This window comes from Maylandia zebra, linkage group LG23 (assembly GCF_041146795.1).
Source record: "Maylandia zebra isolate NMK-2024a linkage group LG23, Mzebra_GT3a, whole genome shotgun sequence".
In the NCBI taxonomy this organism is placed as follows: domain Eukaryota; kingdom Metazoa; phylum Chordata; class Actinopteri; order Cichliformes; family Cichlidae; genus Maylandia; species Maylandia zebra.
This window is the reverse complement of record NC_135188.1, coordinates 1,316,625-1,339,765: the sequence shown is the minus strand read 5'-3', so window position 1 is coordinate 1,339,765 and position 23,141 is coordinate 1,316,625. Positions and strand designations below refer to the sequence as shown.

The 23,141-nt window shown below is 43.8% G+C and overlaps 2 protein-coding genes across 3 annotated transcripts in view; one reads left to right on the top strand and one right to left on the bottom strand.

Annotated features, from left to right (window-relative positions):
* Positions 1-5,332: 5,332 nt before the first annotated feature.
* On the bottom strand, positions 5,333-16,363 carry LOC112430371 (uncharacterized). Its single transcript, XM_076880095.1, is given in 6 exon segments — positions 5,333-5,425; positions 6,790-6,918; positions 6,920-7,206; positions 7,209-7,288; positions 7,290-7,350; positions 16,318-16,363. Coding segments are annotated over 6 exon segments (696 nt in total).
* A 2,047-nt stretch (positions 16,364-18,410) lies between these two features.
* fbn3 (fibrillin 3) overlaps positions 18,411-23,141 on the top strand; it is a 62,416-nt gene continuing 57,685 nt past the window's right edge. For both annotated transcript variants that reach the window (XM_076879846.1, XM_004570194.2), the window contains exons 1-2: positions 18,411-18,567; positions 21,869-22,184. In XM_076879846.1, the coding sequence (XP_076735961.1) occupies positions 22,006-22,184 (179 nt within the window). In that variant the 5' untranslated portion in view covers positions 18,411-18,567; positions 21,869-22,005. The remainder of the gene's footprint in view (positions 18,568-21,868; positions 22,185-23,141) is intronic.

Sequence of the window (23,141 nt, the reverse complement as noted above, 5' to 3'; positions counted from 1 at the left end):
CACCAGGACGCTGCGCTTATTGTGACGGGGGACTTTAATAGCGCCAACCTCAAACGCGCAGCGCCGAACTTTTATCAACACATCTCCTGCCCCACCAGGGGTGAAAGGACACTGGACCACTGCTACACTACGGTCAAGGACGGCTACAAGGCACAATCCCGCCCCCCGTTTGGCAAATCTGATCACGCCGCCATCTTCCTCATGCCAAAATACAAACAAAGGCTGAAACAGGAAGTTCCGGTTCAGAGGAAGGTCGCGCGCTGGACGGATCAATCGGTGGCCGCGTTACAGGACGCACTCGATGACGCAGACTGGGGCATGTTCAGAAACAGCTCCGACGATGACGTCAACGTGTTTACGGAAGCGGTTGTGGGATTCATCGGGAAACTAGCGGATGATACCGTGGAGACAAAGACTATCACAACGTTTCCCAACCAGAAGCCGTGGGTGGATAAAACCATCCGCGACGCTCTGAGATCCCGCACCGCTGCCTACAACACGGGACTCACAACGGGGGACATAGACCCGTACAAAGCCGCGTCATATAACTTGCGGAGGGCGGTGAAAGAGGCGAAGCAGCGCTACGGGAGGAAACTAGAGTCACAACTCCAACAGAGTGACTCTAGGAGCCTGTGGCGGGGACTAAGGACAATAACGGACTATAAAGCACCAACAACCGGTATGACGAACGCGGCCGTGACTCTGGCAGACGAGCTGAACACTTTCTATGCTCGCTTCGAGGCTGCAGCTAAGGTCTCCAACAATGCTAGTGTTGGCGGCGCTAACGGCTGCAGACAGGAAGATACTGCCAGCACCGGAAACGTGCTCGTCATCTCCGAGCATGAAGTAAGGAGAGCCTTCAAGAGAGTGAACACCAGGAAAGCAGCAGGACCAGACGGCATCCCAGGTCGTATCCTAAGAGACTGCGCATACCAGCTAGCTCCTGTGTTCACTGAGATATTCAACATCTCTTTATCTCAGTCGGTGATCCCCACATGCTTCAAAGAGTCCATCATTGTTCCTGTCCCGAAGAAACCCCACCCTGCTTCTCTCAATGACTATCGCCCTGTAGCCCTCACCTCAGTAGTGATGAAGTGCTTTGAACGCCTGGTCAGAGACTTCATCATTTCTTCACTACCAGACACACTGGACCCACTACAGTTCGCTTACCGTCCAAATCGTTCCACAGACGATGCCATCTCTCATCTCCTCCACACATCACTCACTCACTTGGACACTAGAAGGGGGAATTATGTTAAAATGCTCTTCATAGACTACAGCTCTGCATTTAACACCATAATTCCCTCCACACTCACCACCAAGCTGGAGCATCTGGGACTCAGCTCATCTATGTGTCAGTGGATCTCCAACTTCCTAACTGGCAGACCACAGGCAGTAAGGATGGGCGGACATGTCTCAGCCTCCACCACTCTCAGCACTGGAGCCCCCCAGGGGTGTGTTCTGAGCCCCCTGCTGTACTCTTTGTACACATATGACTGTGTGGCCACTACCAGCTCCACCACCATCATCAAGTTTGCTGACGACACCGTCGTGGTGGGCCTGATCTCTGATAACAACGAGACGGCCTACCTGAAGGAGATTAGGAATCTGGAGAACTGGTGCCAGAGGAACAACCTCCTTCTAAACGTCAGTAAGACAAAGGAGCTGATAGTGGACTTCAGCACTAAGCAGGAGAGGAACTACCAGACCCCCGTCATCAACGAGTGCCCAGTGGAGAGAGTGGACAGCTTCAAATACCTCGGAGTTCACATCACGCAGGACCTGTCATGGTCCTGTCACATCAACACCGTGGTGAAAAAGGCCCGACAGCGTCTCTACCACCTCAGACGCTTGAGAGACTTCCAACTGCCCTCCAAGGTGCTCAGGAACTTTTACTCCTGCACCATAGAGAGCATCCTGACGGGAAACATCTTAACCTGGTTCGGGAACAGCACCATGCAGGACAGACGAGCTCTACAGAGGGTTGTGCGGTCAGCTGAGCGCACCATCCGCTCCGAGCTCCCTGACCTGCACTCAATCTACAGCAGGCGGTGCTGGACCAAGGCCAGGAAGATCGTGAAGGACCTCAGCCATCCCAACAACAGACTGTTCTCTCTGCTGAGGTCAGGAAAGCGATTCCGCTCCCTGAAGACCAACACAGAGAGACTGAGGAGGAGCTTCTTCCCGCAGGCGATACGGTCTCTCAATCACACCACCACACAGTACTGACCCACACATATGGTTCTTACACACACACTGGACTTTCTGGACTTTGGTTTTGCACAACACTGGTCACTATATTCTTCATTTCCGGTTAATACTTGTACAGCTGCTGTTATTGTGTATATATTTATTTATATTTCTTCATACATTCTTATATAGTTCTATATTGTGTATTTTGTTGTACAGTTATTTTATTTTCAACTTTAATTTATATATTTTATCTTATTCTTTCCCAGTTAAATTTACCCTTCATTCTAATTTGTGTTGTACAGTTATTTCATTTTTAACCTTAATTTATATTTTATTCCTTCCTAGTTAAATTTACCCTTTTTAATTTTTCATATTTATTTCCTTTCTTATTCATAGCCTTTTCCTTTTTTGTTTTCTTTAGGTCACGAGCAGTTGTCCAAGCATTTCACTACATATCGTACTGTGTATGACTGTGTACGTGACAAATAAAATTTGAATTTGAATTTGAATTTTGATTTATGAAACTCCCAGACCAGCCAGTCTGCTGCCAGCAATCATGTTTCAGAGTCACTGAAATCACCTGTCTTAAAGCCTTCCTCCCATTGGATACACAGCTTCTGGCTATTAAAGAAATCAATGCAAGTGACATGTGCTTCCCAGTTTTCAACCACACGACTCACGCAGCTCTCGTTAGCTCATTTCTCTTACAGGCTGGCTTCAGTCTGTTACACATCATGTTTTTATCATCCGAGTAATCCTGAGACATTGTCAAAATATATCTAAACTAATTAAAGAGTAGTATATATCATTTTAATAGACAGCTGGATCATTTCATAAAATGTTATTCCCACGGAGCTGATACTAACATATCTGAGATGTAAACAGATAGAAACACAGCAGCTTTAAGTAAATCACCATTAAGAGACAACACATTACGTCGCATGGTTTACATGCGGTTTGGTAGGAGCTACAAATGTTATCTCTAAAGCTTCGTAAATCTGTAGCGCGAGTGGATTTTGGCACCGGCGCCTCTTTCCATTGTGAAATTGAACCGTACGTCATGTCGTATAAAAGCCCGACAGCGTGCACGAACAGCATATGTTACATTTCAGGCTGAATACCACCACAGCACTACGTGAGCCCACAGCTGTGTCTTGCGCAGCTGGCTGCTTCCTTGAACTTGCCTGCAATCTCTGCTGAGGTCTTGTATCAACAAAACTTGGATTTTTTAAAACACAGTAAAACCTCACAGCTCCCAGAGAAAAGCCTGAAGTGACTCGTTTGGATTTTCCTCTTTTTGTCTGTCTGTCTTCCCCACTCATGTCTTTGATTGTTATCAGTCACATGTACATCGCTGCATTAAACCTACAATAGATGATCCATTGGCCACTTGTGGGCAGCAGAAACAAGCTAAGATCTCAGCATTTTGTTCCTTTTAAAGGGACAGTTCACAAAGAAATAAACACACACACGGTTTTCTTCTGGCCTGTTGTGTTACTTATAAATCAACACCAGTTGCTTTGGTGTTGCTTCTGTGTTGTTGTGCATTTTGTTGTCTGCTAGCTCTTAAAACTACAGTCTTACTATATGGTGCTTTTATGTTTTTGAGGTTTGGCATCACACTGCATGCATTCTTGGACTAAAGTGGGTTTTACTTGTCTAAACTGCACCTTGCTGCGAGCTGTTCTGCTTCCAGCTCCTGTCCCTTTAAGGCCACCCTCTGGATGGATAAACAGCACTACAAGCTAACATGTTGATTTGATTTTGGGGTGAACTGTCCCTTTAAGCACATATGGCAAACCTGTCAGCAAGCAGGAAATTAGCATTCAGATGGTCACATAGTGAATGCCACTTCAGTGTTTGATCTCTCCGAGCTCTGTGGGGTTTGTTTGTTTTCACATCTCTGCTCCTGAATAATATTTCAGACTCTTTAGCTGCGTAATGCTCCACTCTGGCACTGCTGTTTGCATGAACTCTGCCATTTGATATGTTGTTATGATAAAAAAATATGAGCTAAAGTTGCTTAATCTCTCCTTTCCTTTTCTTTGTATGCACTAATTCTAGCTTCTTATCACCTCCCCACGGTCCTATCTTCATGCCTCCACTCTCCTGGGCTCCTGACCCCCGCTGGCTATGAAACTTGACTGATCCCACTCAGGAATTTGCCCTATATCACAAGAGCTGGGGCCCACTGGAGAAGTGAATCACATGAGCATTTTGTAGGTATAATGAAGATGGACGGGCTGCAGAGAGCGCTGACAGTACGAGTCACATTCCTCAGGCTGCTTCTCACTCACACATCCCCACATCACTGTGGTATGCTTTACTGAACTCTAACATTACTGAGCTTAATCCTCATTTATTCAGTGTATACAAACTTTTCCTCTTCGATATGTAGAAAAAGACACAAACATACTTCAGTTATGCCATCTTATTAGCACGATCCTGCGTGGACCCTGATTGAGAGGAAAGAGGCCGACACTCTTTCCACACTATTTCTTCATCTGTGAAGGGAAAACACGACCCTGCTTTTGACAAGTGTGTGCACTTATGCTTGCTTTCTGTTAATTAGCTCTCGATGTCTGCCTGCATGTGGAGTTTTATTTGGTGACGCAGAGTAAAGTTTGCTAATCAAGTCAAACACTGCGCTGCTGTGGTGGAGGCTTTCAAAAATGTGCAGAACAATCAAACCACCAGCTTTCAAGCCAGATAATGGCGACCACGTTACAGTATAGAAAGGCTTCCATTGGTTTCCTCACTAAGACCACACACAGCTTCGGTGTCATGTCTCTGCTTCTTTTCCTTCTGATTAACATTACAGGAAGCTTTGGGAAAATGTGATGCCAAGGTTTGCTGTTTATTCAGGATATATATTAAAAGTGTTTTTCACAGCTTTGAAAAAGCATGAATTCAAAGAACCACAAAAATGGTGAACTGGCAGCTGAGCAACATCTCTCAAGAGTTCAACAAGTCTATTACTGACATGAGCAGACACACAAAGCACCAAATATTGACTCTTTCTTAGCCCGTCTTTCTTTAGCGCTGGGCTGGCAGAGCAAACAGCTGGACTGCCACAGCACTGTCTTTCATCCTAACAACCCCTTGTGTCCCACCCCCGGGCCTCTGTCTGCTTGTACACCTACAGCACTGCTTTCTCCATGTGGGGGGCCCACATCACTTCAAAGCGCCCTGTGTTGGAGCTCCAGTTGGGTGACAAACAGCTATAGCCCAGCTGAGCAGGATCACACTTGTCAGAGCAAAGGAAACACATGTTGGAGAGTGGCTATGGCTAGAGTGGCTACTTGTGGTTTGGACCAAGGGAGTCACTGAATACGATTGCATGTCCTTACACTCAAACATAAAGATAAAAGCAGAACGTGCATTTATGCTTACAGCCTTTGCCTTAAAAGAGAAACCATGTTTGGCAGATGTGCAAAGGAAGATTCTCAGATCTTTGTAAAAAGAAAGAAAATACAAGCAGCAAGCTCATGGAGCCAATAAATAATTTAATAAATATCATATTTTCCGCACTATAAGATGCACTTAAAATCCTTAAAATTTCTCAGAAATCGACAGTGCACCTTATGTATGAATTCTAGTTGTGCTTACTGACCTCGAACCGATTTTATGTGCTACACGGCGCTCAAACATCTGTCAAAAATGTTTTAGTACGACTTTGCTAAGCTACGAAGCCGCACCGCTGGATGGATTGTTGGAGCATTACAGCTACCGTAGTCAGGAGCCGCGCGGAGTAATCTGGGTCCTAAACTCCGTCATTTCAGGTCACAAAGTCAAGCGAACACTGCAGCATCACTGAGAGTTACAAACTGTCCAAATTCTTTCATCTTTAATAAAATAATCAGCGTTGTAACAATTAAGTTTAACATCCAGACATCCATGAAAACAGAATTTATTAAATTTAACAGTTAGAAGTTAGCAGGAAGTTGGCTCGCTAGCTTCCACCTAAACATGATATAGCATGTTCTGACTGAGAGATTTGTGAAACAAATTCAAACGTACAGCTCTGTTATCACTTCCAACATAAATGAAGACAGAAAACTAAACAGCAGTGACGTTTGTAGGGTTACTGAAGTTGGGCTAGCTGCTATGTAATGATTTGCTATGTGATCGCTAGCTACACAGCTATGTTAGCCTAGCATAAACACAGCGAAGCTGGAGGATGAACGCTAACTTTTTTCCCCTCGATAAAAGTTAACGTGAGGGTTCCCGATGGTTAGGGACAAATGCAATCGCATGGCAGGATGCTGTAAACGGACCAAACTTCAGTCAGGAGAACAGCTGAGATCATCCATCCACAATACGAGGTTAGTCATTAATATACTGCAACAACATGGGAATAGAGCAGCTGCAGAGAATTCAACATTCATAAATCAACGGTACAGAAGTGGAGGAAGCAAGAAGAACGAGTTGAGTAAAGTCTGACTTATCTGACTGTTTTAATGTGCCTTATAATCTGGTGCGCCTTATGGTCCGAAAAATGCGGTAAGTATATAGGTCTGTCTTTCCTAGCGTCTTCCCAGCATGGGGTCCGCTGCGTGGCTCTTTCTTCTCCATTTGGATCGATCTTGGGTGTACTCTGGGGCAAGATCCACTCGGTGATTGCATCCATCCTTCGTTTGGTCTTCCTCACGGTCGGCGGCCTCCAGGGTCGAGTCAGAGGGCTGTTCTTGACACTGAATTCTCCTCACTGCGCATACGTGTCCATGACGTGCCCATACCACCATAGGCGCACTTCCCTCATCTTCTTTGTGATTGGGGCAACTCCTAGTCATTTTCAAACAGCTTCATTCGTCACACGATCCAGGAGGGTGAAGCCCACCATCCACCTGACTGTCTTCTTTTCCACAGCATTGAGGATCTGCTCGTGTTTCGTGGTGGCTGGCCAGCGTTCTGCTCCATACAGGGCCACCGGCCATATGACTGTCTTCTGGATCTTAGCTTTGAGGTGTTCAGGCATCCTCTTATCACACAGGATGCTGGTGGATTCGTGCTATTTAGCCATGCTGTGTTGATTCGTGAGCGCACATCTGGAAGCGTCTCGCCATCCACCGGGACCAGGGACCCGAGGTATTTGGGTGGTCTTCTTTAACTCCTGCCTGTCGATCTGGATCGATCCCAGAGTCTGAGGAGCACATGCTAAAATAAATAAATAGATAAATTACTTCATTATTAAATTAAAGAAATGCCACCACAGAGTTGCAGTTCATTGAATGGCCACTTGAGGGTGTCTCCAAGAGCAACTCAACCTTTACAGCAGACGTACTGTATGTCATTATGTTTGTGCGTTAGTGTGGCAAAAGGAAATGACCATCATAATAAATATTATTATATATTATATTATATATTATTATATTATTATTAAAAGCTGTTCTGCATAGCTCATTTTTGTTGTAGCTGCTAGGCTTCACCCTTACCTGGTTTAAAACACTAAACTGGACTTTGCACACACATGCAAATATTTATATTTCCAATTTTTTTGTACATAGTTCCTGATTTTCAGAGTTGATCCCAAGTATCGAACTTGCACCTAGTAGCTGTTCACTCTCAACATGAGGTCCAAAGAGATGTTGATGCTGATGTGGAGGTAAAAGACCAAAATAGAGAGACAACAACAACATGACAATCTTCAAAAGAAGAAAAACTGACCAGCTCAGCCTCGGTGAAAGACCACAAAAAACAACTGGTGGATAAACAGAGCTCTTTCTTTGGTTTATAAAAACTCTGTCACAACATCGAGTCATGAACACTCTTAACGATGTGGGTGTATTATTGTGGATTTTGGTCCAGGCCTACAGCGCTTTAATGTAACGTTTTTCCCTGTTATGTATTCAAAAGTGGGATTTCAAATGTAATGCATACTTGTGAATGTACATTTTAGCGTAACGCACAAAATGTCAAACTGAGAACATTGTGGACCGCATACAGCCCAGTTTGATCCTACGTGGGCCAGACAAGTGAAACTACTGTTAGAAGCCTCTAAAGTGTTTCTCACCTCGTTTAACTCCACATTTAATCCCTGAGATCTCCTTAGAAGATTAAGTGTAATTTCAACAATATGTCTCAGTGTTTCCACATTATAAAGAAATGCTGTGGTGTCTGAAACCTTCAGCTTGGCTCTTTGGGCCTTGACTAAGAAATGAAAAAAAAGAAAGTACAGAAAAGCACTGGCAGCTCGTTATCTGCACTTTCCTTTGTTAATCTGAAGAAGATGTCCCGTTTTTCTTTTTAAAAAAAGTGCAGTGACTTTCTGGAATAACCTTTTTAGTAAAACACTAACAGTAAGAAAGCACCTTGATCTCTCTCATCCAAAATTTCTCCTTCTTTGCAATTTTAACAACCTTCTCGTGAGCTCGACCGTTTCAGTTTCCACTGGTATCTATTCGGCTCAGCTCAGCTTGACTCTGTTTTTAGGGTTTCCCAGTAGGCGGTAGTAGCTGGTACCGCATCAGCAGACAAAAAGCCATACACTGAGCAGCAGGTATGTGACGTAAGACGACAGTATGTGATCTGGACTGACCAAAGAACAAAGAGGAAGAAAATCAATCCCCCATCTCCCTCTGCTGTGAAGCAACACCACTAATCCCCGAATGAAGGTGCAGAAATTAGAAAGTGAGCTAACTAGCTTCTAAAACACTGTGTACATTAGCAAAGCATCGGCAGATGAGAGAGATGGGAAGTACTCTCAGATGTAGTAAACACAGCTGGTCACCTGATGCTTTAAGCCCAAGCTAAGCGACTTTGGGTCGCTCGCATATTCACGACGGGGTCATGACAGTGGGTAGCTCTGCATGTTGGATTTGGCAGATTTTTCAGCGGATGCTCTTCCTGAGGCAACACTGAAGGGATTTGTGCCTCCTCCTGGGATAACCCCTGGATCTTTTCCCTGTTAGGTGAACATGTAAACCCTACACGGCGGAGCCATTACTAACAATTTGCCCATGTAGTCTTGTGTTCACACAAAGTTCATGCAAACACATTATGTGTCACAACCATTTGTCTAAATTAGAAGTTTTTGAGTGTGAAAATCAACTCATCACCTCTTTAGATCTCACCCCCCCAACCCAACCCCTTTATTTGGTTTGTGCTTGGGTGGTCTATTGATACGCAGCTTTAGAGGGCCTCACATGTCTTACAGTAATGAAAGTTTGACCCTAAACAAATGTTTCGCAGACGGTCACGGGGTACAACAGGATTTGCTTGTGTCAATTTAGGGTCAGGCCTTCAGTTTCCCATAAAGAGGATAAGAGAGGCATTTTCTCGGATTGTTGTATCAGAACGTATACTGTATATGCTTTTCTTTCTCTTATTGTTAGCACAGTCCTCGGTGCCCGTACCCACACCCCATTCTTTATTGTTTTAGTTAGTTTCTTTCAGGCGTACAATAAAGATCTGTCCCACTGCTCCTTTGTCTTCAGCTCTGTGACTCACGTTAAAACATTTTCCAAAAACAAGACACAACCGCGAGATAACAGAAGGTCCGGCTGGATGGAAGGAATGCTGACAGACAGGTAGCTTTTAAGAGGAGTTTCCAAGCGCTCCCTGCCATGTAGGAGGCTGGTTCTTCCTGGACATCCTGTTCTCCCATTTGTCCGGTACACCTGCTCTCTGGAGTAAAGAGTTCACGGGGGTTTCACACTCATAAAAGGATTTTTGTGGCTTTTCCAACCCATAAATTGACCAGAACACACACTTAGCCTTCTAAGGTATGCATGTATATGTGTGTGTGTGTGTGTGTGTTTGTGCACATATACTACGAGACAAACACATGGACAAATGTACACATGTGTTATTGTGTGCAGAAAAACGTGAGAGAAAGCAGACTGATACTAAATTACATGTGCTGTGTGTTTGGGGGGGCTGCAGCTCCGTTTGTCTGCTAATCAGAAGGCTCGGTTCTTCTGCAGGAGTGAAGCTAGCATGCTAGGCAGCCACTAAAACAACACAGCCTTCCTCTATGATCCTGAAGTGTTCAGCACAGTAATGCATTGGTAGTCTGTAGGTATCTGCATGTTGTAGCTGTCTACTGTCACATGTGGGCTGCTTCTTCTTTGCTTTAGACCTTCTGCTGCCATCAATCCTGCTTTCTCCAAATCTTCCTCCAAAAGCCAATACATCTGTCTGTTTTGTTGATGCGAACAGTTTGGACGTCACAACAATCCACCAACGCTTTAGAGTAACAACATGTTACAGCGGGGCACGACTCACTGTTTTGTAATTGACACTCTTTGCATAATTTGTTTAATTTTTATTTTTACTGCTATAGATTCTTGTCAGGAGCATTTAATGCAATCATGTTGTGTAAAATCGTTTTTGGGGGTGAAGAAGTACAGAAGGATGTAGAGCAAAGTTCACAGCAAAAAACAAAAAAAGCAGAATTACAACATCAGGGTTGAAGAACCAGCACGTGTAAAACAATGTTGTCATAAAGTCATGTGAATTACAATGAGCACAGCTTTTTCTAAACTTCAACAGGTATTTAAGTCTTTTATAATGTAAGACTTCAGCACATTTTTATCTGCATGTGCAAATTACTGCTCCGCCGAATCCAGATGACAAGTTTATGACATGCTAAAGTGCAAACATTTTAAGAAGCGGGGAGGATTACATATCAAATCTATTATACTGAGGTTCTACTCGACACATGCTTTCAGAACCCAGACTCCATTTCCTAGCACGCCGCTGCAGCCCTTCCCCCAATCCAACAGCCGGCGAGAGGGGGAGAAGGGCTAATGTTCATTTTTCACCATTTTCCTTTTTAACTCGGTGGCATAAATCATTTGGGAGGACCACACCTCAATATGAAATGCTCTATACTGACCGCAGAGGCTGGAGGAAAAGTCTTGGAAGCTTTTATTAAAAAACTATTCACTTTGAATAGTTTTACAGTAAAACTGGTTACATCAAGTCCTGAATCTGAGGCAGTAGATGTAGGAAACTTTAAACAGCAAATGCTTAAACACCAAAAAGAAAATCATGATAATCATGAATCACAGTAGTGTGGACAACATGTGGTTTGTATGAGAACACTAAAATGAGTATTTTCACATCTAAATATGAGAATCTCCATCCAGTGACTGGGATCTATGAATGTCTGTCCTGCAGTAAGGTTGCGTCTGTTTGATGGAGGTTGAAGTTAGATGAGAGGATCAATCAAATTCTCATGTATGAGATCAGCAAATGCAACAACCTCAGTTTCTGGGGTATCACATTTGACTGCAAGGTGACTGGACGGGTTGACTGATGAGAGGCAAACTGTCTCCAAACAACTGGGGTCCATCTTTGACAACAGCTGCAACTGGTCTCTTTGCAAATTTAACAAATGTGGACTTTATTAACATTACAGCAGCACAAGAGTCAGATAGAATTAGAATTAGAGATAAATTAAAATTAAAAATAGAAAAAAGAAGAAAAACTGCCAAAAATGGAGAATTAGGAAAGTACTTTGTATTATGTACAAATAGCGCTGTATACAGTAAAATATACTACAAGAAATCTCCCGATCTGATTATACCCTTATATAAAAACGAGGTTGTCTGTGTCATTTTGCAATTAAATCCTGCAGCAACTATTTGGCAATTTGTGGAGGAATTTATGACTGGACTGTGACTATAAGAAATTTATGTGAAATTCAGTGAATTTCTTTTGTATTTAGACAGCAACATTTCTGTGACTTTTATCACAGTTAACTGCTGCATTATTACAAACAGATTGCATTTTGCACAAACCACAGTCACTTTGAAGACTACAGTGATCATCGGTCTTTGAAGCAAGTGCAACAAGATCGCATGTTCAATGCAATAATTTTATTTGTCTCCAAACGGGTCATCTAACAAGTCTATGGTCGACTTCTTTTGTAGAGTAAAATTTGGCTTTTGTTTCTCTTAAATTTCAAAACTAATTAGCAGATGTATGACACCCCATTCAGTCTATGGATGCAGCTTGCTAACCAAGCTAGCCAGTGTTAGCTGATAGCATAGCATTCCACTGTCTTATTTCCACATGTGGTCAATGAAAGATCCAAAAAAACAAAACTGCAGTGGTGCAAACGTCCAAAGCTTCAAAACATGAAGTCAGTGACAAGTTTTTCCCATATTTCCTTTTTTTTTAGTTTGTCTTCTAAGCTAAGCTAACATGTTGCTAACTGTAGCCTCATATTTAACAGCCAGCAGTGTCTAGCTTGTAACGTCTTGATGCATTCTCAATCATCCAGGTAAGTAAATGAGAAACGTTTCATCACTCATCCAAGTGACTTCTTCTCCCACAAAACGCTACGTCCAGATGAACAGAATCAACTTTTGGAGACGTAGCTTGTAACTTAACTTGAAAGTAAATGTGCGTATTTTCACAAAGTTTCCCAATTTGATTTTAACCTGAGTTAAGCTGCTTATGCTGCGCGTTCTTAGAAAGCTTGGTCTCTTTCATTTTTAAGGCTAAAATGCATATGCATCTCCATGAAGCCATAATGTGCACGAGGCTGGTCAGGAAAACTCCAGCACTCGGCTGCCTCCCCCTTTTACAGCCAACTTTACAGTTGGAACAAGAAATGACCTCACCTCATCCAAGTCTCGTTCCCCCAAGGTTTGAACAGGAAATAGGGAGAACACTACCCCCGCCCAGCTCCTCGCACCCATTACAGCGCTCTCAGAGAGAGAGAAACCCAACATTACAGGCGAAACTCAAAAATGAAAGATGGTTTTTGAAAAATACAGGCCTGTCTGAGGCCGTGAGGCATATAATGCTTGAAACGTGAGCGAACATGAGATAAACATTTTGTTGTAACGGCTGTTGTGAGTTTTGTGGATTCCAGCCGTTGTTTGGATTCCTCTGAGAGGGAATGTTTTATGCTCCTTTGAAAATACAAAAGGAGTTGCACACATCTGAAAGCCATTAGCCCCTCAAACTGTTAGCAAGCAGTCTGAGGATTCTTTCCGCTCTCGTGGACTCTCGCTCCAGTTCTCTCTTTGCTTCTCTTCTCTTTACATTTCTTTCTTTCACGTTTGCAACCTCTGCCTTTTGCAGTTACAGGGATTGTGGAATTTCACTGCTCTTATCCAAAATGTTTTACTCCGTGGACCCCTTGAAACCAAATTCTTCCACGCTCCATCTGTCTCATACACAACAGCCTTTCTTCATTTCTAGCCCCGCTGTATTCTTGAAGAGTCATTTTACCATGGCCAAGCAGGCTTTGGAGGCTTGCAGTGTGCTCTGTCACTTGGGAGCAGCATCACGTGTATACCCGCCTCTTTCTGCTCCTGGTTCGCACACAAAGCAGGGTGGGGACATGTGAAGCAGGTCTTCCCTCCTCCTCCTCCTCTGTAGCCTAACCTTGTCTAAACGGACCAATGTGTTTCTGTGCTCTTTTATTAGATCACGTATTCGCATCCCCCCACCCGAACACTGACATCTTTTGTCTCTGCCCGTGTAATACTTTGAAGTTTGACATTCCTCTCCCACTGCATCACTGGGGCAACACAGCTGCGCGAGGCAGAGCCGAGAAAAGCAACGCTCCAGGTGAGACGAGGCGAGTGAGGCTTGCCTCGTGAGCAAACGATGGAAGAAAGAACGGCGGAAGAAGAGGTAAGAGGAAAAACATTTGAGATGCAGTAAGACTGTGTGTCTGTCAAATTCTGAACGAGTTTGTGTGTCTTTCTGTGCAATAATCATATTTTTACCCAGCCAGAGAAAAAACCACAAGTGGGACCGCAAGTTCCCCTGCTGGGAAACCACAAACCCCAAGATCATGATGACACCAACCTTTTAACCCAGACATCATCCTTGAAAACCCTCAGCCCCACCCTAACACACAAACATATATCACGTGTGCACACAGATACACACATCTCCATGCTCCCGTCCCCCCAGGGTCACCGCTCTGCTATGACCACTGTGATGTCTCCATATGAACATAATGCAAAGTGTGACAGTCAGCGATGCACTCGAACAAGTTCTGAAATTCTTTCACTGTGTGAGGACTTTGACTTTCCGGTAATCGTGATTAAACTCGGAAAGAGCAATCAGAGCGGTCATGATCCTGCATCCTGTGTCTTTATTGAAGACACAGGATGCATAAACACTTATTCCGTCTCATCATGTATGGCACATGTGCAAACACTTTATTAAGGTTAGTATTCATCGTCCTAGTGTTACCCCGTGCTCTGAAAGTGGTCTGCTGGCAGCTTAGTTCTAACTCTCAACACTGAGCTGAACATTGGCCTGAAGCATAATTCAACTGGGTCTCCAGGAGGTCTTCTAACGTCCCTCCTCTCTCATTCCTTCTGTGACCCAGAAATCGCTCTCGGCACACAGTAGGCACCATAATAGGCACAGACAGAGATGAGAACAGGCCTGTTGGTGGACAGGTACTCCCTTTGGAGAGGTCTCCTCACCTGTGGCGTATATGCCTCAATTAATTTGAATATAAATGAACACCTTAAAGTTTAATTGGTAGGAATCATAAAAAACTGCAGCAGCTCTGCCACGAACAACCTTTTAAACTGATGCTTTAAAATTACAGCTCTGTAGCAAGAGCATCTCCTTTACTTAAATACCTGTTGCCTTGAAGTCCCGCACTCATATCCTAGATAAGAGGACTAGGATGAGTCGAGGAAAGGTATCAAGGATGTGCCAACTGAGAGGTTAGAAGAGGAGCAAACAGCTCATAAAAGTCTGTTTTTCTTTTTTTCTTCCTATTCTGACATGTTTCAAATCATCAGATGTTATTATGAGCCATGCGTTTGTATTCTGAAGAGCACTTGGGTTATACAGGAGGACAGCGATGTGAAATACACAGACAAGTTCATCTGTGAACGGCTTAAAAGAAGAAAATGAAGGTTATGGAGTGGACTAGTCACAGTGCAGACTTCAGTAGGACCTCTAACAGGACATTCATGCTGGAAAAGCCTCCAGAGTGGCTGAATTAAAACAGCTCTGCGAAACAGAGTGGAGCCAAAATTCCTCCACAGTGATGTGAAAGACTCGTTGCCAGCAAACGCTTGATTGTAGTTCTTGCTGCCAAGAGTGGCACAACCAGCTATTAGGTTTGGGGGGGTCAATTACTTTTCCACACAGAGCCAGGTAGGTTTGGATAGTTTTGTTTCTCTTTAATAAATAAAGTCATCATTTTAAAAATGCATTTTTGTATTTATTCGGGTTATTTATGTCAAATATTAATATTAGTTTGATGGTTTGAAACCTAGAAGTGTCACAAACATGCAAATACAAGGCAAACATGCTTGTTCACTGTGTGTGCACTGTGCCTGCAGGAACCTCTGAACTAATATGTTTTAGATGATAATGGGAATTTAAACTTTGTGAATGTTAACTGTTAGTTACCCAGTCGTACAGAGTAATAATACATAGCTTTGGTAAGATCACTCGTCCTGCGTGTGCACCAGTTTACCTCTATGGGCAGCAGTGCAGTACAGACTAATTTTGAATGAGAGGAAAGTGATTTGGCTCGGTAACGGCTCTCCTGGCTGGGATTAAAGATGATCTAAAAGCCTCCATCACGCACTGGTGGTCTCTAATGGTTCTTTCTTTTAGCACTGGGAGAGAATTCAGCCAGTACACAAGTGCAGGTGAAAGTAATTCCTTTGAGTTTACACAGTCATAGAGACACTGCTGAGTCTGTGAGTGATGATCAAAGCCGACATAGACATGGACTCTGTGAGGTGTGGGAACTGAAGCGTACGCGGGCTTTATGTGTGCGTGTCGTGAGCAGAGGGATGTTCATGTGAGGACTTTCAAACATCATCTGGTTCCTGTACTGGCTTGTCATCTCTCATATCGTGTCAGCTACAAGAGGAACCCCGAGCTCCACTCTACACCAGCGGCCGAGCTCCCACATTCCTGCTGGTTCGGAGCCAGACGGATGATGTAGTCTGGTCCGTGTGAAACAAATGGCTTTCTATTGTCACCACAACGCCGACCACGAGTCTCACAGGGACCATTTTTCAAGGAGTAATAATAAACCTGAAAGCTTCTTTTACCTTCTTATCTTGTAATGTGCAAGTGTTGAGCTGAACATCGTCCTCGACTGGAAAAATCAGTGCACACCATTCGTTGGTCATTCCATTCACTGCTCCTCCAGCCGTGCATTGTTACCTTTGGTCGACACATGGTAGGCCTGCGTGAGGGCGTGTTTACACATGTGTACAAATGTATGTGTGGAAAGTGACAGAGTGCAGAGAGGGGGGGCAGTAAAAGTATGTCCCTGGGCTCCAAAAGTACAATGCACTCCAGACAGTGGTGTGTTTTCACTATAGCCAGATCAATGCTCGGCAAAATGTGGTCCTGTTTAGAGGGTGGAGACACACACACACACAATGAGCTTAATGCTCCTTGAGGGTCTTTGTTTCTAGTCGTCTCAGTCTTTCATTGTGTCAGTGTGAGACTGTGAGACTCCCCAAGAGCTCGTGCAGCACACTGCAAATCATCCTGGGTAACTCTGCTGCATGTCAAAAGCTGGTCCCACAGTATGCTGCATGTTCCCAACTAGAACATCCTGCCATGTCCAACAGCGTGAAGCAACTATGTGGAAGTTTGCGTGTCTATTTCAGCCTCCAAGGAGACAAAACGGCAACGCTGAGATCCGATTTAAGGGAATATGGCTTAATACTTTCATTGTTGTGTCAGGCATTTGGTGCCAAGTGCACACAAAGTCTATCAGTGAACACGATGTGGAAATAAGTAACAATAAAACTTAAATACATCCCGTGATAATCACAAGTGGTTTTACATCATCTCTTCTCCGGAAATCCTCGCCGCCAGCATTCAGTTTGGCAAATTTAGATCATGCCGTGTCCTGCAGAGACAAAAAAGGATCGCGCACATGGTCGTAATTATCCAGCTTTGTTAATGTTCTCCTCGAAAACGGGCCGAAGATGTTACCACAAAGCTCCTTTGTCAGGCTTCGAGTGGAGGATGTTTAGGGAAATAAAAAGCATTTCCAGGTACCAGGTGTTGTGTAAAAATACTATTTATGACGCATACCAAACCGATGTGCGAACAACCAGACAAAGTGTCCCCTGTAAATACCCAATCGGCTCGTTCTCCTCCAAGGAGTTTGAGGTCATTGGAGGGCTTAGTGGTCACGTGGCAAAGGAGCATTTATACCCTGAGTATTCAGAAACATCAGTGGTTCCATTAAACCACACGGTGCTTCTTTTAACTCTGATAGCTCTCCAAACTAGGGTCAGGGTTAGGATATTCAGATGACTCGGAGGTGCCGTAATGCACCATGAAAGCCATAACTCTTCACTGCCATCGTTTTTATCTGCACGTCAAAAGTGACAAAAGTTTAAAAGTTGGTAAAAAGTTGGTTCTCAGTCATCTGGGTCACGTCGTCTCAGCTGCTTAAGAAGAAGGCAGCTGGTTCGTGACGACGTTTCATCCAAGACGTTTTTGAGGAACCTAAAGAAGATTTTTTTAAACTCAAGCACACCTCGCTTCCTTTATTATCTTTGCACATGCAGGCAAATTGGTCGGACACTGGCCTGAGCTCACTGACAGTGCAACTGCAATCCCACCTTTCCCCTTAGCAGTGAATTAGCTATGAAAATGCAACTGACTGCTGTGTTTAAGCCAAGATGAATCTTCATTTTCATGAGACTTTGTTTTAAAAGTCTCCTTTGTAGAACTGCCCTGAACCAGTTCAGCTCTGAGACCTCCTCAGCTGTCCTAACCAGTATAACCAAACATGAATGCTAACTTCCTACCAACACTTGTGGCAATAAAGGATGTGTCAGTCACCGGCAGTAAACAGATAAATCTGTTTGAACAGCAAGTGCACACTTGAAACTCTTGCTTTATACTTAGATGTAAATGAAAAATGAATTGTCTGTGATCAGAGCCACGTGTGAGGCTGTTGGATTTTTTAAAACTTTATATCTACAACGACCTAATCCCAGTATTTTAGGCTCTGATCACGAACATCATTAGAAACCATTTGGCAGTTTTGCCTCTGTCTCCACTCCTGATGTTGCGATTCGTTCGGCATCCAAGAATATTTCCTTTGAGGAACTCTTATCTCATCACTTGGTTTAGCCTGAAGGGGAGTTTTGTGCTCCGTGATGATAGTGGAGCTATGTCAGCCACAGTGTGGAGGTTTAGCTACTTGGCCCCTGTTATAACAACTCTAGGAGTCTTGAGGAATGTGGGTTTGTCCTGCAGTCCGTTACTACCCCCCTCTCGCCCAGTGTCTGCCTCACTCTGTGTCCCCTCCCCTCTCCCAAACAGGGCAATTCCCTAACTTTTCTCTTTTTCTCACAAGGCTATAGTTCAATATTCCACTCGGGGGCACATATCCTGTCTCGACGGGGCTCCTCGACGCCAAGGCACTCCAACTGCTGCAAGGTATTAGTACCTCTTGAGAACACTAAAATTTGCTTATCAATGGCTCTGACCATTCTTTCAGCAGCCCGTTGTTTCACGGAGATGATCTCTTTATATGCATGGCTGCCATCTGAAGATGCACAAAGGTAGATGGAAAAATGTAAGAATGCTAACGGATGAAGCGCGGATGCTGCACTTTTCTCTCTAACCGGCTTTTTGGTGTTAAAACGGGCTCGTCGCGTTTTGCAGATAGTGCATTGCTCGCCTTGTTTGAGTTTTAGTGTGGTCTTAAGTTTCTAGCAGAGTATAGCGGAATGAAGAGCGCACTCACCTATTTTTCCATCTGTTGTGTTTCAACTAGTAGGAGTTGATGTTGTGTTTTTTCTCCATTCATAAAGTCGTGGTGGCGTGCAGATGTGTTTTCAGCGCGTCACTATCGTGGAAACTCTTATGTGCCTTTTTGGGATCCCATGTCTTGAATGGCTGGTTTGCACTTTTTAAGAGTTGGGGACTGAACCAGACACACTTGTGCACAGCCTGCTCCAAATTATCGGTGCTTCTCTGTAGTGGATTAACAGCAGGCTTAAATGTACTTGTAATGTTGCACCTTAAGTAATTATTAACTGTTTAGGTGGAAAAGAGTGTAAACTGTGCTTGGTGTGATGTTTATCTCTAAGCAAATAGGCTCATTTTGTGTTAAAGGGCATGTTTTGCACCAGCGGTCCGACGATTAAACGATAATCCTGACGGATGCTTTACCTGCTTTATTTTGACAGCACGCTTGGAGAAGTGCTCGGCAGAGCTCGCTCTCCGTAATTGATCATGCATTTCTTTTGTTCGGCTCTGATCCCGCCTCCACACTCAGCTGCAGGAAGCGCAACATTTTGGTTTTCGAGGGATTTTTATTTGAATCGGTGTTTAGAACAAAAAGCGACGATTAAAAAAGGACGTCGCGTAAAAGTTGTGCCAGATTCATGTTTGGACGCGCTCCGGGTTTTTTTGCCTTAAAGAAACGGGAAATGTGAATTATAGTATAATAGTGGACAATTATATTCACATTTCTTTTTTCCTCAACATCCATCTCTTCCTGCCGGGTTTTGCCAGCACCTCTCCCCGTGTCTGAGCTCTGCATACTTGACTGAGTTCACGGCTCATCCATCTCTCCTCTTCCTTTAAGGATGTGGGGCCATATTTCTCCTGTATTCCGTGTCCAGCCCAGCTATGTGATGCGGTTGGACACTGGGTTTGCTGAGGTTGTATATCACAGGGAGCCCAGAGTTCCCCGTTAAACCCGTAGTCTGTGAGGAGGTAAAGAAGGAGCCTCACGGCTGTCTAATGCCGCTGGCGTCGAGATATTTTTCATTTGAATTTAGCCTAACGCCCTCAGGACTGAGCTGCACAGTTACATTTAGAAACCAAGGCTTCATAAATCACTTGATGAACACTGTATGAGTGAATAAATGTCTAATTGTTCTTTGTTTTCTTTCTGGTTGTGAAATGTGGCATTTTGACCCGACTGATCATGTGATACTGTACACGACTATCTAACCCTCAACTCCTGCGCTTTTCTCCCAGCACGCCGTTAGTCCTGCTCTCTAGCTCCCTCTGGTCTGAAGGCAGCCATTTGGACCAGTAGGTGTGTGAATGAAATCACAGCAGAAGCGCTTCAGTAGCTGTTAGATTTATGTTCTCAACAATAAAGTTTAGCTAAAGTTAAAGATAATATGTGTAAACGACACACTATCCTTTAAGGGACAGCAGTGTAAAAGCTTCTTCATGGTCCAGTGTCCCAAAGGGCAAAAATAACCTCCCCCTTCACTTTGTTTTAATTTTAATGAGTAAAATCTTTATTATCCTTTTTAATGCCAGTAAACAACACTGAACGCTGTATGTTTGACACACAGCATGTTTCTCTAATCAGTTTATGACCTCATTTCCCAGTTTTTGCAGTTTTCTGTGTCTGTTGAGTGATAAACTTGTTACGAGAAGGCTTTGAAGTGCAGTATACTGAAAACAGATTGCTAGAAGTCAGAATTTAAGTCTCTCTTCTCTTTCCTTGCGTGTCCACAAATCACATGTTTTCTATTGTCTTACTGTAACCGCCCAGCATCACAAAGGAAAACAAGAAAAGAAGAAAATGAAATGCAAAGTGTTTTGCATCGGAGTATATCGTGTTCTCTTCACAGTGGTCAGAAATCTATGATGGGCATCATTTATTTCATCTGCTCATTACACAGGGTAGACGTGGAGCTTTAACGATATATAAACTCACTTAATTAACTAGCAAAGTTATCATCATCAATAAGATACCATAAAATCGTTTATTGTAACAACATTACAAATTAAGAGTGTATGAAATTCAGATATGAAGCAGAGAAGTTGAAGTGGTGTTGTTAAACTCTCCTCATCCAAAGCTTTGCGAGGCCTGAGTGTAAATGTGAGGCTGTTAATACACCGCACTAAGATTAACAGCAGCTCTACACCATCGCCACGCCCACCAGAACCTACCGTGTAACCCGACATGCACCTCCCCCCGAAGTGTAACTACACATGACGCACAGGTGTCAGTGCCACTGTCCAACCTGTCAGGTTTCATCCTAGAAGCATAAATCTACTGTCTTCTTTGGCGTGAACCTCTTGGGATGTAACTTTGGTGCTCTCAGAAGACCCAGACAGGGAAGCTTGCACGAGCAGCACTGTAAGATCAAGATGTCGTCTGAAAGTTCAAACGAGGAACAGATAAAACAGCTAAAATGTAAAATAATTGAAACTGCTGGCTTCTTGAAACATTGAAGTAGTTTAACTAGCTAACACTGTAAAGAAACAGATATAATAGCCAAAGATACTATAAAGGACTGATAAATGTAACATCTGCCACTTGAAGAATCAATGCTTAACCAAAACACCCCCCCAACCGGCTGCAGAAGAGGGCTTCCTGTTTAAAGGGAAGCTTTCCTTCCCACTGCTGTCAGGTTGTAGCTCATAGGGGCGATTGTTCGTGGGGGTCTTTACCTTACAATTTAAAGCACCTTGAGGCGACTGTTATGGTGATTTGGTGCTTTGAAAATAACATTGAATTGAACTAAAACACTGATGATGTGATGGAGTCACAGAGCTGATGTGAAACATAGTTAAGATGAACTTTTCTGTAATTAGCAGCGTTAAAAAATCAAATTTATTCAAATGAACTCAGGTCATTCTGGTGAAATGGGCCCATCTGAGAGGCCTGCAGAGTAAATCTGATGGAAAGGTGCTTCCTGTTAGACCAACGTCTGTGTTTAACTTGTCTCTTAACTTTAATATCCTTTCTTCCTCTGTCTAGCCCTTACTGTGGAGTGCACACCGTGATTTGGTCTGGATCCAGGTCCAGGTCCTGCTGCTCAGTCTGGGTCCGTAAAGTGAAGAGTCACGGAGTGAGCATCAGCACAGGAGGGACTCAGGTGGAGGTATAGCCGACCGATGGGATCTGGGAAGCTGACCCAGGCTCTGCTGGGATGGGTGGTGATGTGCCTCGGGGCGGTTCAGGTGGCTTGCAGTCAAACTGGGAATGGCCCGTACCAAGCTAGCCGCTTCACCGGCACCGTGGACCAGAGGGAGGCGCAGCGGGTTCGACGCCGCGGCCAAGAGACATTGAGAGGGTGAGAATCTGTGTGTTTTACTGTCAATGGCCAATCACAAACATAATACAGAGTCACATGGCACTGCAGGCTGAAATGAACCCAAAGTTCATGTAGCAACATTTGTCTCTGTGTCTGAACAAGGATCCAAACCATGAATGTTTCTCCGTCTTTGAGCTGCTGTGCTTCCTGGGCTCAGGCCGAGCCGAAGCCTTATACCTCAGGCCTTATACCAGAGCATGCTGCTGATACTACAGCGCTTTGTCAAAAACAGGACCTTTGACATTAATAGACCGCTCGCCAGAATAAAATCTCCCGTGTTTTGTGGAACTTTCTATACAAGTCATGACCCAAATACCCCGACGTGTACTGGTTACGCTATACAAAGGTATTCAGGAATGTAAGGAGATTATAGGCCTCAGTGTTTAAAGTATTTAACAGAGAAATTCAGTGAGCTGGGAGGTGCAGTGCTGTGCAATAACATCAACCACTCCTCATTTCTTTATATTTTCCTTTTTCGAGCAGTAGTTCTTCTTTGTTGGAGGTCTTTCAAAGTTTTTCTTTGGGCTTTGGCTGCTTTTCGGAGTTTTCTGAGGACTGTCTTTTTCACTGTTAAACTACTTCATGCTGACCTTTAAATCATTCATGCATAAAAAGGCATCTAACATACGCCACGAGCCTGTGTCGTGCACCCAGACAAACACATATTTGTTCCCATTTCTTTAGCTGAGTATTTGAAAAATGCCAAACATGACACAGTTTGAACACCAAAGCATTTTACATCTGAACCTATGAATGTTTTTAAAGTGCTGTTTATTTGTCTGTGTGTGGGGAACATCCAGAAACATCATGTCAGCAGCTGCTCACCTCACCCTCCTGTTTCACTCTCTTTCACTTTGTTACCTAAACATCATGAATCAGGAACACACACGTTAGTGCATCAGAGTTTTCGTTGTGTATTTCACCTCTTCTTGACAA